The sequence below is a fragment of the Pleurodeles waltl genome, chromosome 1_2 (assembly GCF_031143425.1).
Source record: "Pleurodeles waltl isolate 20211129_DDA chromosome 1_2, aPleWal1.hap1.20221129, whole genome shotgun sequence".
Lineage (NCBI taxonomy): Eukaryota > Metazoa > Chordata > Amphibia > Caudata > Salamandridae > Pleurodeles > Pleurodeles waltl.
Window position 1 is genome coordinate 988,809,728 of NC_090437.1, and position 19,136 is coordinate 988,828,863.

Sequence of the window (19,136 nt, forward strand, 5' to 3'; positions counted from 1 at the left end):
CATTGGTTTCCACCCAATTTGCATATTTACTGTACTTTAACTCCCTAGTAAAGGGGTACTACCTGTAACCAGGGCCTGTTAATTAAATACTAGTAGTGGGCCTGCAGCACTAACTGTGCCACCCATATGAGTAGCCTCTTAAACATGCCTCAGGCCTGCCATTGCAACCAATGTGTGTAGTTTTAAAAGGCCATTTTGATCTGGCAAAATAAACTTTTTTGCCAGACCTAAACCTTTATTTTTAATAAATATGTCACCTCTAGGTTAGGCCTAAACAGCCCACAGGGTAGGGTGCAGTGTATTTAAAAGGTTGGACATGTACTATTAACTTTTACGTGTCCTGAAAGTGAAAAACTCCTATATTCATGTTTTACTTCTGCAAGGCCTTCCTCTTCTGTAGGATAACATTGGTTTACTGTTGGACTTGGTCCTTTGTGCATGGTCATCCTCAAAGTTTTTACCTTCACCATCCTGTTTTCTGAACCTGTTTTTGCTGGCTTTTTAGGGCTCTGTGCACTTTACAACTGCTAACCAGTGCTAAAGTGTGTGAGCTCTCTCTTCGAAAACATGGTTGAATTGCATTATACCCAATTGCCATGTTTAATTCACTTGTAAGACCTTAGCAAAGTGGAACTACTACATGTGCCCAGGGCCTGTAAATGAAATGCTACTAGTGTGCCTGCAGCACGGATTGTGCCACCCACTCAAGCAGCACTTTAAATGTGTCTCAGGCCTGCCATTTTGCCAGAGTTTTACACTGCCATTTCGACTTGGTAAAATAAACCTGTTGCCAGGCCCAAAACTTCCTTTTTTATAAACATGTAAGTCACCCATAGGGTAGGCCCTGGATAGTCCTGATGGCAGTGTGCAGTATACTTGAAATGTGCTTTTTAGTTTTACATGTCCTGGTAGTGAAAATCTCTTAAATTAATTTTTTACTACTGCAAGGCCAACCTCTCCCACAGTATAACATTGGAGTTACCTTATTACAATTAATATGCTGTAATTTCCAAATGGAAGCAGGTAACCAGTTCATGTTTGGTGTAACTGGAATTCTAATGAAAAATCCTCTGTTGTGGTGAAGTTGGATTTTAAATTAAAATTTAGAAACTGGCACTTTTAGAAAGTTGACATTTTCCCTTCCTTAGCCATTTAGTGCCTGTAACCTCTCTCTGGGTCACATGACTGGGTGTTAGCTGACAGGTGTGCTTCATGTATTTCTTCTTTACTGACAATAGGGAGCTTAGATGTGCCTGAATGGGCCATCAGTGGCAAGATGGGAGGGAGAAGCTGGGCACAGCCCTACCTACACTTGAATAGGCTATGTCCTGCCTCCACACAAAGGGCTGCATATCCCCTGTAATTAGTCTGAGCCAAGGCAGGAAAGGCAGGATGCCTGGGGTTATCAAAGGGAATTCTAAAAGCTTCTCCCACTTTCCAGAGGAAGGGCACAAGGTAAAAATTGTGCCCTTGGTTAGACACCAACTCTTCAGTACATTTCTGGACCGTTGGCTACACTGCCAGGAAGAAGGACTGCTATGCTGCTGAAAGGACTGCCACTCTGTTGGACTGCTGCTTTGAAAGACTGACTGCTGCCCTGCTGTGCCAGCCCGCTGCCTGCAGCCCTCTTGCCTGTGTCAGAAGGACTGGACCCCAGAGTCCTGAGGGTTCATCTCTGAACCCAGGACGCCAGAATGACTCCAAAGGCTAGTTGGCTGGCCTCCTGATCAAAAGCCTCAGTATTATAAAAGGCTTTCAAGAACCTTGCGTGTAGTCCTGACCTCCAAAGTGATGCCATCCCAGCTGTGGTCTCCATCAGAACTGACACAAAATGACATGAAGTGATGCGGAGCACTGCAAAGCCTCACTGCACAGGTGCCAGTCTCATCGGGATAGAAGTGAAGCAACTCCAAGCCTCACCACACAGCTACCAGCCTCATCGGAACTGACTTGAAGCCTTGCAAAGCCTCGTTGCACAGCACCCAATTTATCCAAACCGAATTAAAGCAAAGCAAAGCCCCACCAAGCTATGCCACACAGCTCACCAGAACTGCCACTAAGCCTTGCCACACAGGTTCATCAGAACCGGCATTGGACGATGCAAAACAATGCTGTGCAGACTGCGCACCAGGGTTTAAGGCATGGTGTTCAGCAGTCCTACGTTTGTCTCGGGTCTGCGCTCCATCGCAGTTGGCCTGAACTTGTGATTTTGTCCTGGTCTGGTGCGACCAGATAAACACAGTTGGCACTTTGTGGCGCTATTTCCATTAAAACCTTTAAAATTTCACATTTCAGGTTCTACTAATTGGATTTTTGTCATTTTGGTCTTGATTTATTAATTACATTTTACTTTATTTTTCTAACTTGGTGTTGAATCCTTTTTGTGTGGTGTTTCTCACTTTATTAGTGCCTGCAGTGTTTCACAAATATTTTACACATTGCCTCTAAGTTAAGCCTGACTGCTCTGTGCCATGCTACCAGAGGTTTGAGCACAGGTTAATGTGGGATTGGCTTGTAACTCACCATGACAAGATTTGTGGTTGCTGCCTGACCAGGGCATATACCCTTGTCAACCAACAACCCAATTTCTCCCTGTTACTTTATTACATTTAATAAATTGTAACTTTCAATTGGGCTCAAGTAGGAAAGTTGAGTTTGGTTGCTAAAGAATTGTAAATTAAATCTCTCTTTAATGGTAAAATTGGATTTTAAGTCACAAGTCAGAAAATTCCACTCTTAGAAAATTGGCATTTTCCTGTCCAAACCATTTAGTGCCTGCAGCCTGTATCCTGGGTTACATGACTAGGTGTAGCTGGCAATTGGTCCATAATTGCTCCCAGGCAGTGAGACATAGGAGGAATAGGTGTTGGCAGGATGGGATATCTCTGACTTAATAGGGGTGGAGTTGTCACCTACCACACTTGCATATCACAAAGGCTCTGCCTCAGCACACTCAGAAAGGGTTTTACATTAGTCTTTTGTGCCCCAGGCAGGTTGGAGCCAGGGCAGTGAGGGAGGAAGTTCCAAACAGCTCTGGGGATCTAACCCTATATAAACTTCTACTACCTCAAAGCTAGCACCAAGGATAAATAGTGGACCCTCATTCTGGACATTCCTCGCGGCGAACATATCTCCAATCACCTAAAGAGACGTCCATTGACTTCCTATCGAGAAAATAATTAACTTAAAGCTCCTCGTCCATGCTTACAAGGCTCGCCATGACCTAGGACCCGCCTACCTCAACCACCGCATAACCTTCTACTCCCCCAACAGACCTCTCCGCTCCACTCAACAAGCACTAGCCACCGTTTCCCACATACGGAAGACCTTGGCTGGTGGAAGAACCTTCGCTTACCTCGTGGCAAAGAGCTGGAACACCCTGCCCCCACACCCCAGGCAGTCACCATTGCTACCTCAATTCAGGAATGACCTTAAAACCTGGCTCTTCAACTGAAGCTTAGAGGACAAACCCCCTTAGTGCCTTGAGACCCTTATGGGTGAGTAGTTGTGCTTTACAAACCCTGATTTGACCCTCAGACCCAACTCTTAAGTGCACTTCTGAACCTGTGGAAGACTCAGAAGGATTGCTGTGCTGATCTGCTGAAAGAAGACTGTTACTCTCCTGCCCTGCGGCCTGAGTGAGAAAGGCTGGATGTTCACCTTGAAACCAGGACCACAAGGGTGACTACAAGGACTAGTTGTCTGGCCTCCTGATCCAAGTCTCAAGGTCAGAAAAGGCTCCAACCACCTTATACCTTCCACCTAAACTCTGCCTGCTGTGAGTCCTAATCCCCATGTGGTGCCACCCCAATACTGGGCTCTTGGAAGTGGGCCTGAAAGTGCTGTACCAGCCCAGCTGTGGTCTTTTGGTCAGAACTAGGGTGACACATCTCGCAGCTCGGCATTAGAACCATCTCTGTATGATGCATCTCCTACACAGGACCCGCAGGTCTTCAGAAACCCCACTGCTCCGTGACACGTCCTCAATCCAGGACTTCACATCTCAGCCTGACAGCTCCCCAGAATCACCGGTGAGAGACACATCCTCGAAGCGAGACCTCCATCGGAGCCCACAGTTCATCGGAACTAGCGCTGCATGATGCATCCTTAATGCAGGATCTCGCAAAGTTAAGCACTATTGTTGGAAGTTGGCTCTGTATGTACTATTTCAAAGTAAGAAATAGCATGCACAGAGCCCAAGGGTTCCCCTTAGAGGTAAGATAGTGGCAAAAAGAGATAATTCTAATGCTCTATTTTGTGGTAGTGTGGTCGAGCAGTAGGCTTATCAGAGGGTAGTGTTAAGCATTTGTTGTACACACACAGGCAATAAATGAGGAACGCACACTCAAAGACAATTCCAGGCCAATAGGTTTTTATATAGAAAAATATATTGGAGGATTTCTAAAAGTCAGACTCACCTCAGCTCAGGACATCTTAGGGGTTGTCCTGACTGGCCAGTGACTCCTCCTTGTTTTTCTCATTATCACCTCCGGCCTTGCCGCCAAAAGTGGGGCCGTGGCCGGAGGGGGCGGGCATCTCCACTAGCTGGAATGCCCTGAGGTGCTGTAACACAGGGGGTGAGCCTTTGAGGCTGACCGTCAGGTGTTACAGCTCCTGCAGGGGAAGGTGAGAAGCACCTCCACCCAGTACAGGCTTTGTTACAAGCCACAGAATGACAAAGGCACTCTCCCCATGTGGCCAGCAACATGTCTGGTGTGTGGCAGGCTGGCAAAACTAGTCAGCCCACACTGGAAGTCGGGTATGTTTTCAGGGGGCATCTCTAAGATGCCCTCTGGGGTGTATTTCACAATAAAATGTACACTGGCGTCAGTATGCATTTATTGTGCTGAGAAGTTTGATACCAAACTTCCCAGTTTTCAGTGTAGCCATTATGGTGCTGTGGAGTTCATGTATGACAGACTCCCAGACCATATACTCTTATGGCTACCCTGCACTTACAATGTCTAAGGTTTTGCTTAGACACTGTAGGGGTATAGTGCTCATGCACTTATGCCCGCACCTATGGTATAGTGCACCCAGCCTTAGGGCTGTAAGGCCTGCTAGAGGGGTGACTTACCTATGCCATGGGGAGTGTGAGGTTGGCATGGCACCCTGAGGGGAGTGCCATGTCGACTTAGTCATTTTCTCCCCACCAGCACACACAAGCTGGCAAGCAGTGTGTCTGTGCTGAGTGAGGGGTCCCCAGGGTGGTATAAGACATGCTGCAGCCCTTAGAGACCTTCCCTGGCATCAGGGCCCTAGGTACCAGGGGTACCAGTTACAAGGGACTTACCTGGATGCCAGGGTGTGCCAATTGTGGAGACAAAGGTACAGTTTTAGGGAAAGAACACTGGTGCTGGGGCCTGACCATTATCTGCTCTTCTCGTCTGCACTGGGGGGTAAGGGTGTTAATCACCCAACAACTAAAGGCTGAGTGTTCCTTCCCCGAGCCTGCAACAAAAGTAGGTAAAGCGGTTCTGCATGGTCTGTCTCCTTTCTGTCTTCTGACTTTCTCTCTCTCATTTCATACTCTGCTCATAACATTTATAGTATTTTCAGCCATTGTTGAATCTTTAAGAAAAAACAATTATCAGAAAGTTGCCTGATGGTCGTTCGCTTATTTTCATCCTGTTAATTTGTGCTCTTTGACAATAATAAGAAATGAAAAACGGAGTATTAGCTTTCATGAAACCTTGTTCACAACTCAGCAAAAATGTTCTTGAACAGAGAATGCAGCTTAGATTAAATACTTTGTATATATTGGAGCAGACTTGATTATCATAAAAGAGTAACTTAAACATGCATTCTATATGTATCATTCATATGTAAATGAGTCACACATTTAACTGGCAAGCAGTGTGTCTGTGCTGAGTGAGGGGGCCCCAGGGTGGCATAAGACATGCTGCAGCCCTTAGAGACCTTCCCTGGCATCAGGGCCCTTGGTACCAGGGGTACCAGTTACAAGGGACTTACCTGGATGCCAGGGTGTGCCAATTGTGGAAACAAAGGTACAGTTTTAGGGAAAGAACACTGGTGCTGGGGCCTGGTTAGCAGGCCTCAGCACACTTGCAAATCATAATTTGGCATCAGCAAAGGCAAAAAGTCAGGGGGTAACCATGCCAAGGAGGCATTTCCTTACACCGACTTATCACCAGTGTTTGGGAGTGCATCAAACAATTCTTGCAGCTCATCTCCTCCCATTAGCAGCATGAGAGATCTGCGCACAGCTCCATCTGTCTCTCTTGTGGTGCAGAAGTAATTTTCTAATCGGTTTAACCATAGGCGCCATCTTGGCGAGGCTGTGGCCGGGTCAATCAGTTGGCTGAATGGAGGCAGGCGCTGTTACTGAGGAGTGAGCACTGGCGCCTGCTTCCACGGGCAACTGGGGGTTTTCCTGCGGTGAGGCGCTCATGATGTTTCTATTCTTATTATAGTGGTGCCTCTTTTTTTTTCAGAAGTGCTCTTTCCTCTCTGGAGTGTTTTGTGCCTTTGATGTGTTGTACCATCTCCTCTGTCCTTTTGTCAATATATATATATATATTTTTTTCTCACTGGGCTGCACTTGATTATTAATATTCTCTTCTTTTTTTTTTTTTTTTTTGGTTGTTGCCCGCTGTTATTTATATATATATTTTTTTTCTTCTTCTTTTTTTTTCTCCAGGGCTTTCTGCCCTCCCTTCCTACTGGACTGGGGTCCTGCCCCTCTGGCTCCTATGCTGCGTTCCCCTCCCTGGGAGCACAGCCTGAGTGGCGTGCTGCCTGGAGGTGGGGTGTGCGTGTGTGCTGAACCGCGCACAGCCCCCACAAGGTGCTGCAGGGCCTCCGGGTACAAGCGCTGTCTTCGCTCCAGTGCCGAAGGCGAGGCCACTTGCAATCTTTTCTTTTGCTGCATGCGCGCCTTTCAGGCCACGGCAAATCTTTACGAGGCTCCGGGACACGGTCGGGAGATTCCTCTCAGAAGGGAGGCGGGGCCCGCCTCACAGAACAGGTCGCGGCGCGCTTCTTGCGTGTTCGGCCGAGCACCCGCCTGGCTGCAACTTCCTCGACACCTTTTTCAGTGGGGCACGAAGTCGCTGCCCCGGTCTTTTTATTTTCTGCTACCAGGGCTGTCCATCGGCCGTCTTGGGACCTGGTTGCGACGCGGGGTAATCGGTAGCCCGCTTGTCGACACTGTAATGGGTCGTGAGGGCCACACCTATGGCCTGAGGGAAATAATTACACGTACACTTGGTTGCTGGTCTAGGGGGAAACTGCGTCAGCGCAGCCCCAACTTTATTACATAAACTCGGTTCCGCATTCCATCCGGACACGCGGAACTGGATACAAATAAAAGGAGAGTGCGGGTGGCTCTCTACACAAAGCACACCGGCAGAATAACCTAAAAGCAAAACCCCAATGAGCAAGATGGCAATTTATTTAAACTGAGTTCAAAGCTGTGTATCTGCAACCATAGAACTAAATGTAGCTTCCTTGAAACTGCATCGACAATGGAGGCGAGAAACACATGCACACAATTCTACCAGAAATGTTTATTAATAGATTATTTACAGGTGGATGGTATCTTTAAAACTACTGTATACTAAACATGCATATCTGTTTTCTTGGCAGTGACCCTGTCTAAAAGCACAAGCTCCACGGCCCTCCTGACCATTGACAGGTCCGCTGCTGACCACTATGTGTGCGCTGACGATTGGCAGGAGGAATTAACTCAACGGGCCTGCACGCAGCTGGGTTTAGGGTAAGGTCAGTAGTTTGTAGTACTGATGATGTGTGCTGATGTCTTTGATAACCATGTTCTCAAATATGTTTTGCCCTGAAAGATGCTCTGTGATAAATGTTGAACTAACTCATTTTCACATTCACACAGTTACAGTACTGTAGAAAATGCATGTTGGCGAGCCACAGTTGTAAATTACTTCCTGGGGCCTGATTCACAAAGGTAAACTTATAGGTTTGGCCTAAGTTTAGACCAAACGTCTATGTTTACGATTTTTGGGCATTCACGTAAATATACTACTCATACATGCCCTTTGTGAATTCCCAAAAACCATAAACTTAGACGTTTGGTTAAACTTAGGACAAACCTCTAAGTTTACCTTTGTGAATCTGTCCCCTGGTCTTTTTCTAGGAAATCACTAGCAAGTATGAAATTCCTGTCAAGGCAAGGAGCAGAGAAGAGATTATCTGCATTTCAAATTACTGCCTCATCAGGAGAACATTTAAGTAGGGTTTGTGAGAATGCAGTTGTCGCTCATTTTGTTCTTTTCTCTTCCTAGGACAGGCAGGCTAGTTAATACAATTTAGCAGTGAACACCAGAGACAGATGAGACAACTGTATCATATCTCTGAATCACATGGTACCAGTAGCTGCTTCTTGGGTCTCCTGAAATTATGACTCAATATTTAGTTACAATAACAGTAAGAAGTTGCAAAGATGTTAAGTAATCCTAGGTGATGTGGGGCACGTGGCTCGCTTCTCATAGAGAGGTAAATTTTTATGAGCGCCCGCCAGATGCCTAAATCTGTTGCTATTTCTAGCCTCAGATGACAAAATACAGGACGAACTGCTGTAAATCGCGTTGGGGAGAGCCTGCAGAGTCAGGATCCACCATCTCTGGAACAGAACAACTCCAGAGAGCAAGGAAGGGAATGGTTGTAGATTAGACACTCACCAAGAAGAATCAAGACTACAACCAGCACAGCACAGAAAATAATTCAATCATTGTGAAAGGAAAGTAGTTGTTTGCCCGATGAACATGACCTCCCAAATGAAAGATGTCAAAGGGTTCACAAGGCCTTCTTGGGGGGTCAGCTGTTATGGTGTGCACAAGTGGAGGAAGATGCCTTCCGATGACGGTCAGCTAGAGGTATTGGGAAAAGTGACCACTAGGAGGAGAGCAGGTCCATGCTGCAAAGCCGATAATGTCTGAGCACTGTAGGTATGGAGATAGATGTGCTAGGCATCCTAAGTCTAGCATTTGCAATCAGGATGATTTGAGGACTTGCCCCACTTCTGCTGGCACGTTCCAGCATGACCGTTATTTCACCAAAATGCCAAGGGTAGCTGGAGTGACATTACACGCCAAACCATTTGTCCTTTACTTTTACTCACACACACACACATGCTTCACATACACACATATTCACACACTCTCTTTCACATAAACACACTCTCACCCGCAAGCATGCGTAAAAGATATATGTAAAAGCATTTTTTACCTACCCCATCTGCCAGATAAGGTCATATTTCAGCTAATTGTACTCCATTTCTATCACACAAATAGTGAATAATGCTCACTATTTGGGTATTAAGACAAAATGACAGGAAACCAGGAAAGAAGGTCCCCGACCGACGTCCATGAGGACAAGCTACTCCTGTGTTCTAGGCACTCACTTTGCCAACTCTGAGGTCAGGGGTCGCAAAGGCATAGCGAGGGGCTGTAAGGGGCAAAACAGGGGTCGCAGGTGACCCTAAATGGCATCCATGCATCCCAGCGAGGAAGTGAGATGCACCATGCTCAGAAGTCAACAAACTTGACTACACAGCTAAACCCAAACTTGGCTATCTAAGGGCAGAGAGTATTGAAAACACATTTCCATAAATAAACATTTAATTACAGTGACCATTTTCAAGGCAAACGGTGCTGTAGATGTGGTTCATTACAGACTGGCATGCTTGCTTCTAAACCAAACAGCTGAGTTTTGAATCCACCACCATCTTAAATCTGAAATACTGATAAGGGGCTCCCCCACATGCATCTATGGGCCCCCTTGTTGAGGAGGAATAGGCAAAGCAAACTAGAAAAAATATTGAAAGCTATTGAGGTCTCTAGAGCGACACTTGAAATCAAGTAGTGATTATTGGGTTCATCATGAGAGAATATCAGAAGAAGATTGTAGACAGATTCATGGAGAACTAAACATTGCTGAGTGAACTGTGCCCTAATACTGAGCAACTTTAGAGACAGGTACCTAATCCCACAATGAGTGAAATTTCTCAAACATAGAGTGAGGAATGTGAAAGCTGCCCTAGGTGCAGTAACATTTGAGTGGTCAGCCTACCCAAGAAAATAGAACCAGTCTACCCAAGAAAATAGAACTAGTTAATATGGTCGTCTTCTTAAAGCAATGGCATGTCCAAACTGTGGTGCCAAAATTCTTTTTTTTTTTTATTGTGGCATGGAAAGCAACAGCAAAGGTATGCTCTTTCCCAGCTACACAGTGGCAATACAGCAACAGCGTTCTTCCCTTTTGGAGGTGAAATGTAAACAACGAGGCCTAGGTTTCTATCTCACTTTTTCAATGGCCCTAAGGAAGCTGAGGACTGAGCAGAGGAATATGAATCTCACCGTGAATGTTGCCCCTCAACAAATGTCTGACTAAGAAACAGGTGGTCATAACATCCTAGGATTAAAAAACGCTACCAATAACAGTCTTAGCTCGAAAGAGAAGTGGCAATCACCACAGTGATTGGACACCTAAATAAGTATTCATCAGAAGTTCTTCTGGGACAGATAACAACTCTGCAGACAAAGAATCACATACTCATCACTCCACTAGGGTTTGACAAGAACCTGCCCTAGATCACAGACAAATCTACAGATGAACTGATTTGATGTCAATTCCTACCTTATGTGAAGCTATGATTATGCAGATTGCTCAAGGGTTTGACTGTTCATTAAGACTGACACCTACGAGGGCCTGGGATAGATTGTAAGCTTTGGCCGCCAGAGTGGGGCAGCATACGTGAGGTCTACCACTGCCTGCAAGCTTACATCAAGTTTACAGAAAGCACGGGGCACACACATGATATATATTTAATTGCTGTCCTTGAGAGGAAAGGGAAGCCATGGTTTGTAGGGAAAGTTTGGAGGGTGGTTTGGCCACTGGATGAAAACAGAAAGTAAACCGTTTTGCATAACAATTACATAGATGTTTTGAAATGTTGGCTTGCAGGGTTCTCCACAGCGAACTCTTCCTGGTTCCATGTGGAATGACTATGCCTTTCTTTACCCTCCTTTACAAGTTAGTTACATGGAATGCTAGGGGCACAGGCATCACATTTAAAAGATACACTCCTACTTAAAAAGGATAAAAGCACAAATAGTTTAAATATTATTACGAGAAACAAATCTCACAGTACATGAAAATATCAAATTAAAGAAGCATTTGCAATGCAATAGGTCTCACATTTACTTGATTTTGAGCTCTTGCCATTGAAAATGCATAACTGGACTTTTTTTTTGCCACATTAATTGGTCAACCCTGCCACATATTTTGGTCCATTCTGCCACATAATTCCAGTGGTCCTGCATATAAAAAAAAGGGCTAGTAGGCCTACTAGAATATTTTTTTAAACAAGGCCCTTAAAATAAAAAACTATTCTCAGGTGCAAAACATATTTACTTGGTGGTTATAAAGGTGGCATTGCCTGTGGGGCAATGAACAAATAATTGTACTCCAAGAGTGCGTGCTTAATGGATCACTGTCCCTTTACTGCAGTCTGGGGAGTCGAACAAAAAGACCATGATTTTTCACACTCTTGAGCAGAGCCACATCACATGATTTTAATGATCCTCAGTCAGTCTTGAACTGAAATAGTAGTTATAAAATATGGACCATTGTACAGCATAATCAACAGTGAGCTCTCCTCAAGGTTAGTTTTCTAAATACACACACACAGCTCAAGTTTCACAGACTCAAACGTGTGTAGTTCATCTAGTCAGGTTTCTGCTTTGTATTCGCAGGTTGTATGAAGTTATAAAAATAAAACTACAAGCCTCAGAATGCAAAGCTGAAACAAAAACGAAATGAGCGAATTGAGCATCGAACTAGGGAGCTGGACAACTTTACGAATACCAATCCAAGGGCTGGTTTACAGCTTGTATCACATTACAAAAATAAAACTACAAGTTCCAAAATGAATATGTGTGCTGTAAAGAACGTGTACTAAGCAGATCCGAGTGCATGTAATGTAAAAATTTCAAAATAACTCTGGCGGTTAATGTTCTTTTTGGAGAGAGAATTTACTTCTGTCCAGTGGAACTTTGGACTCATTGTAAGGTAGAGCAGAGGGTTAATGTTTTTTCTGGAGAGAAAACTTACTAATGTCTAGTGGAAGCTTGGACTTATTATAAGGTAGCGTAGAGGGTTAATGTGCCTGATACGGAAAATGTTCACTAGGCAAATCACGAAGTTCACGTAATGTGAAAATATTAAAAGAACTCTGGCAATTGATGTTCTTTCTGGCGAGAGAATTCACTTTTGTTGAGTGGAAGCTTGGTGTCATCATAAAGTAGCGCACAAGGTTAATGTGCCTGCTGCAAAGAACATGTACAAAGCAGATCAGAGGGCATATAACGCAAAAACGATACCACTGATCGCGTTCACACTCTGAGCACCATGGCAGCCGAGAGAATGTACTTTTGTCTAGTTGAAGCTTTGAGTCATCATAAGGTAGCACACAGTGTTAATATGCTTGCTGCAAAGAATGTGTACTAAGCAGATCAGAGTGCATATAATGCAAAAAAGGATACCGCCAATCAAGTTGGCACTCTGAGCGCTGTGAGCATCATGGTAGCCACGAAGCGCAGACAAAAGAAAAAAGTAGTTCACTCATGCTGAAGTATATACGCAATCGTGCAATTATCTTTGTAACAAGGTCAGTGTACAAGGCGGTAACCAAACCACCCCAAGGCGGGACAAACATAAAGCGTTTACCAATAAAATGATTTTTGAAAGGCAAGCCCATGAATGAATGAAAGTGATGGGTGTGAGGTGGGTGTGGTTAAAAGCCTACAGTACTTACAATAGGTCAAAGCACTTGCACGCTTCACCTAAAAAATTGAGGTGCCAGTTATTCAGAACTGGTTACTCTGCTTATGCCAGGGTGCCCTCATCTAGATGGGTTTGCGTTAAACATATTTATTTATGCTTTGCTGACAATAAACAGTGTTAAGGAAGCTAACCAGCAGTAGTAGTGAAGAATACACCCTCAACACTAATATGTTTATCAGTACTTTATAGAAAAGGTCTGCTTAATTATATCACCTATATTGTTAGATTGTAGCTTATTAATATCCAAAATCTTCGAATCACAATGGTAATCTGTTATGAAGACAGTGGCTTAATGGCTCATAGTTAGCTGAAGTGTTCACTACAGTTTATTTGCTTGTTTCAGGCGCCGTTTATATTCGACACAGCATTCATGAACTTGATATCGAAGCAGTTATGCATCTATCTAACTAGTTGCCAGTCACAATTACTTTGAACAACCTTTTCAAAGAACGTCATAAACCATTCAACCAGTAACCCTGAAGGAAACAGCTCATCATTCACCTCTTGTGCTATACTCCAACATGTAAACAACGTCCAGAAACTCGTTTCCAGAAATCGCTTAGTTACTGTAGTGTGATATCAATGTGCTGTTTGTCAGTGAATATTGATATTCAGTTGTTCCTTTTGGAGGTTGGCTTCAGTACCAGTCCAGGCCCACGGGGCATGAGTAGGTACAGTCCTGCCCCTTACCCTGGCTCTAGATTAGACATGTAGAGGAGACTAAGGGCCTAATTACAAGTTGAGGCGTTATTTATCGCCCCTGATAAATAATGATGCCGCAGGGCACAATGCGTTAAATAAAACCAAACTCATAATTCTGTCCTGTGCATAAACAGGGCTTTACGCACGTGGTGGTATTAGCCACCCAACCCGTCATGCTGAAGAAGTCTCCGATAAGGGAATAGAAGTACATCTGCAGTGCAGTGCTTCATGGAGTGAGCCAGCATGGTTTTTTTTTATCGTTAAAACACCTTTGTCTTTTCTTTCTTCCCTTCTTTTCACTCAGCTTCCTGTTATTCTGGTTTGACTTTGCAATAAATGCTTTACCAACAAGGAAATGCAGTCTCCCAGCTGGCAGTCTTTCATCGTCCCAAGTAACTGCTTATAGTGTCCCCTTGTGAACTCTTGCCTGTGGAAAAAGGAGTCTAGACAGAGGCTCCAATCTCATCTAATTCACCACCACACATGGGAGCTCAGAGACCTGCCGCTGGGATATCTGTCTAGCTAGTATTACACACCTTGATAATTGTGACCCATTAAAAAAGGATGTTTGTGCAGAAAGTTCATGGTGACCAGAAGACAGAGCAACCTTTCCGTCACACCTGTCTGCGAAACCATATGGAAACATTCTTAGCTTAATGGCAGAACTACCTCCTTCCCAAGGTCTTGTCCTCGGTCTTTCTGTGTGGTATAGCTGGTGTATCAGGTATCCTATGGCTTATTAAACAATTATGGCTGCATAATCTACCAACCAGACGGTATTAGGTAGCTACTAATAAGTTCTCCGCAAAAAAAGTTGTCATCCCATCAAAGTACGGCCAGTCTTGCAGGAAACAGCTTCTCAACTGCTTCCTACGCCCGCGTCTGGTAAGCACACACAGCTGTGCTTCCAGCCCGCCTTCCAAATGCGCACCCACCCTCCCTGCCCTCGTGCTTTCAATTCCATCTGCCTTTGGAAGATGAGTGTATCAAGATGGCGCTGTCCCAGCTCCTCCAACCCACAGAGAGTACATACTAGCACCGGATCGGTGTTTAGCAGCTCAGGCACGAGCTGTGGTATCTGCAACATCAATATTCGATGCTCCACTTAAAACAGAGCAGGTCTGTTGACAAAAGGAGGTGCGATACAACTTTGTTTGTCACATTTGCGTTTTGAAGAGGCATTTAATATCTCGAGTTTATTTGTATTCCTATCGGGTCAAAGGACTTATCCACTGTGAATTAATTGTTGAAGTGAAATTTATACGCACCAAAGACACACCTTAACTCGAGGTTATACTTTTAAAAATGTAATAACATAAAATACATGCTATAAGTTGTTAAGGGAGGAGGGTGTGGTTTGGTTCAGCATAAAACAATGCATTCATTCAGCTGTGTATTTAGTCAAAAAGAACATCTTTCTTGATATTTAAATATCATTGACCATTGCGATGAGGAGGAAGAGGAAAGACGAAAAAGTACCAAACTACTGATGACATTTAATGCACCCTTTGACCTCCCAAATATCGAGTTCACTGACAATTGTGCCCAATGCCAAACAAATAGTCCAGAAAATAAGAGTTTAACCACACCTGTCGTTTCACTTGTATTAGGAAGTGTGGTCTCTGGGTGGCATGTCAGTGATATTTGGACTCAGACAACAGACTTTAGCTCAAAGAACACCACCAAGTGGTGACATCTTACGTCTTCTAACTCACTCACTGTGCCACCTACTACAGTAGCACTGTAAATCATGCCACAGGCCTGCACCAGCAGCCTGTCATGAAGTTTTAAACTTCCATTTCAAGAAGACAGAAAAAACCTCTTGCCAGGCCTGACTTTCCATCTTAATACCTATAAGGCACCCCTATGGTAGGCCTTAAAAGCATCCATAAGACAGGGTGCATTGTATTTAAAGAGTAGAGCATGTACATTTAATGTTTAATGTTTTACATGTCCTGGCAGTGAAAAACCTCCACAGTGCTTTTTCCTTGAGACAAGACTGGCTCTCCCATAGGGTAACACTGGATTACACTATCACATTTAATAACTTCTACACACAGTTTGGGAGTAGCTAGAAAAATTGACTCATTTTCACATAAATCAAAATCCAGTTTAATGGTCAAGTTAGTTTATATTACTGTTTTGGAAATTACACTTCTAAAAAGTTGCCATTTCCTGCCTAAAACCAAACAGCTTTCCTACCAGAGTCCAGCTGTCGCCTGACCCTTGATGGCTTCCCTCTAGTGAGATGTATATTGCTCCTAAACAGCCTTTGTTTGTTGGGAGGGGGAATCCTGGACAGGATGTCCTAGGGGCTGTGCCCAGCCCATTCCCGAACTTCAAATGATACCTACCTTATCACTTGCAGGTGAAGCTCAAACCTTGGCCTGCCTTCCTCTGCTTCTTTAGTTAGGCTGGCTCCAAACTCAGTGGAAGGAGAGGAACTGGCCAGAACTGAGAGGGGTGAAAAAAGGCTTGCCCTCCACCCACAGGCTGGCACTGGGCATAAAAGTGTACTCTGCAAACCTCTTCTCAAAACACTCCAAGACCTGTGAAAAACCAGCACTGAAAATGCCCTGATGAAGCTGAAGGAAGACCGTATGTGCTTACCTTGAACGCAGGACCCCAGAAAAGAAGGCAAGAGCCAGATGGCTGACTTCCTATACGAGCTACAAGAAAACTACAAACTTTCAGAGGCCACTCTCCCTGGAAATGCCCAGTTGACCAGTTGGAATTGGACCCTGCCTGGACTCTGCTGCTAGCCTCTGCTGGAGTGAGTCCTAACTCACAAGTGGTGCTCCCAAAGTCCTGTACCCTTGACTGGTGTTAGAGTGTATTCCACCTTCCCCAAACTGCAGAAAGTAGAAACTTTTTGCCAATTTTATATCTAGGGAACTGACAGAGACTTGGTGTGCCATTGAAGCCGCAGCTGTTAATTTCAAAACAACAGGTCAATCTCAACTTGCTGGTTTGCCCACTGTAGGAGATTCAACTACCAGAAACGTTTCTAAGTCCAAACATAGAGGGCTTCACCGTGACCAACGCTGAGCAGCATCAAATCGATTTTTAGGTCATCCTTGAAAAAGACTTCACCTGTTCAGAGCTTTCCCGCCTTCATCGATGGCCACACCAGGACCTTGCTCTTAAGAAAATCTCCATCGTTGAGCACTACTTTGGATCCAGCTTGCTTGCCGTCGACTCGCCAATTACCACTTTTTCTCCATAAATGTTTTAAGTCAGAAGGTAAACGTTCCACCGAGTCGAGCCTTGTCCCTGTATCCAACATGCGCTTCATTGTGGTCGACTTTGACCCAGACTAGAGCATCCAGATACCCACGGTTGGTGATTTGTGGTGCTGATTTTAATTCAAAAATTAAAAATTCATATTCTGGTTCTACCTATTGGAAAATTGTTACTTTGGTGTCATTTCATTTATTAAAATATTCTCTATTATTGATTTCGGATTTGCTTTAAGTGTTTTTCACTTTATTACTGCTTGAGGTCTGCATAAATACTTTACACATTGCCTCTAAGTAAAATCTGACTGCTTTTTGCCAAGCTACCAATGGGTTAAGCACATGTTCATTTAGTTACTTTTGTGGTACTCCTTGACAAGGTTTGTGTTTGTTGTCTGAGTGGGGCATTCACCCCTGTCAACCACACATTTGTATTTAGTGATGGGTTTGTGCAGTGGTATTCAGTGATTTGCATAACACTGAAAAGCCCTAATTAATAATCTAACATCAGAGTCATCTTTTTTTTATAATTCTCCTTGATCAACAATTTCTTTTAATTTTCCCCAAATTCAATCCCTGTGACACATTTTGTGCACCTGTGACCCTCATTACAAAGACTGAGTTCAATCTAAGCAACCTTGACAACTACAGTATGGCTGAGCTGAAAACAATGTGCAAAGAGAGACGTCCAAAGTGAGCCAAAGACTCTCCAAAGTTCGAGTACAAAATAGCCCTCCGAGTCTGCAAGGAAGCCTGCAGAATGTAAGCTGCTGCACAGGAACTGGATGACAATGATAAGAAGGAGGATGAACTAGAGGATGAGGAGGAGATCTTGGCAATGAGAGTTAGAAGAAGGGACGAACCTCCTGTGCTTGGCCCTGGTCGAGAGAGGGAGACCCAAAGGAGTGAAGTCCCCTATTGGGTCCAAAGAAAACTGGCCCAGTTGGACATGGTTACACAAGAGAAAAGGGCTGAGGCAGAGAGAGACGTAGAGGAGAGAAACCTAGCTCTGGAGGAAAATAAACTGTGGGCTCATGAAGTGTGTCTAAAGGAATTAGACTTGAAGATGCAGCAGCTCATAGATTCCACTAGTCAAAGTCAAATTTTATTGTTTCCGCTGTCTGCTCTACAGTAATTAAAACTGCAGTTTAAAGTACTATACATACATAGTAATTTGTAAAAAAAAAAAAGCATGCTAAATATAGACTGTTAGCAGACACTATTCCAGCAGAACAATCATCAAATTCATGAGATACGTAAAAGTGAAAGTGAGGAAAATAAAACACTTAGATGGTAAATACAATCCCACAATTAAGCACAGCTTTCCAACCTAACAGTCATCAAGTTCATGAAACGTATAGCCCACGCAAGTACAAAGAATAAGACACTTAGGTGATATATACTGTCCCACTAGAAGTGGTCAACCTTTTCATTGGGTACCCTTACAATTTGTATAATTCACACATATGAACCAGGGCTAGCAGCAGAACACATAATAGGAAGCGTGCAGGGTCTCTTAAATTATAAAGCTGAGCTCATCTCTAGCACGGTGAGCAGTTCTCTCAAATAGGGCCACACAACCCTTAGAAATGACACTACTGCATTAATGACACACGTCTGACCTAATGCATAGTGCAATTGCCGACTTAACACATCTGACTGCATAAAATTTAAAGAAGGGGATAAGCCAGTGCCGCCGGGCAGTCATATTTATTGCAGAACAGGAGAAGGTAGGTTACATTATGTATCCCACCAAAACCACAGCCGCAGCACTCGGGTCCTGCGGCAACCCTAAAGATACAGGTTAGGTAATCCCTGGTCGACAGGATACCCAACCTATACTTTACATACACAGTTCTTTTTAATTCAGGTTATAACACGTCCAGATATTCAATGCACGTGGAACCATGATACTCAGTACACGTGGAACAATGGGTGTTGATAAAATAATTGCATTCAATAGATCCTTTCCTCAACTCCGGGCTCTTCTTCGTCATCATATACACACAACAACATTCTTCAATTAGGTCTGCGGTATCTTGCCTAACTTTACAGGGGGCTGGCCATAGGGATTACATCTGCTGGTCATTTGAGATATTCAGTACATGAGACGACCATGTTCTCCCCTACACTTATTGTTATAGATAGCTTCTTCTAGGATTTTTAAATAAACTGCTGCCTTAGTGTTGGAAATGGCCCTTTGTGCAGGGTCACCCCCAAGCATTTTGCCTTTTTCCGCCTGTTTTTCTGACTGGTTTTTGCTGACTTTTAGGATTCTGGGTGCTTTACCACTGCTGACCAGTGCTAATGTGCAGGTGCTCTGTGTCTAAACATGCTAACATTGGTTTCTCCACAATTGGC

At 44.1% G+C, this 19,136-nt stretch overlaps 1 protein-coding gene across 4 annotated transcripts in view; it reads left to right on the plus strand.

Moving 5' to 3' along the window:
* The window catches only part of CORIN (corin, serine peptidase), a 1,512,429-nt gene that overhangs the window by 1,358,036 nt on the left and 135,257 nt on the right, over positions 1 to 19,136 (plus strand). For all 4 annotated transcript variants that reach the window (XM_069201641.1, XM_069201646.1, XM_069201651.1 and 1 more), the window contains exon 16: positions 7,609 to 7,738. In XM_069201641.1, the coding sequence (XP_069057742.1) occupies positions 7,609 to 7,738 (130 nt within the window). The remainder of the gene's footprint in view (positions 1 to 7,608; positions 7,739 to 19,136) is intronic.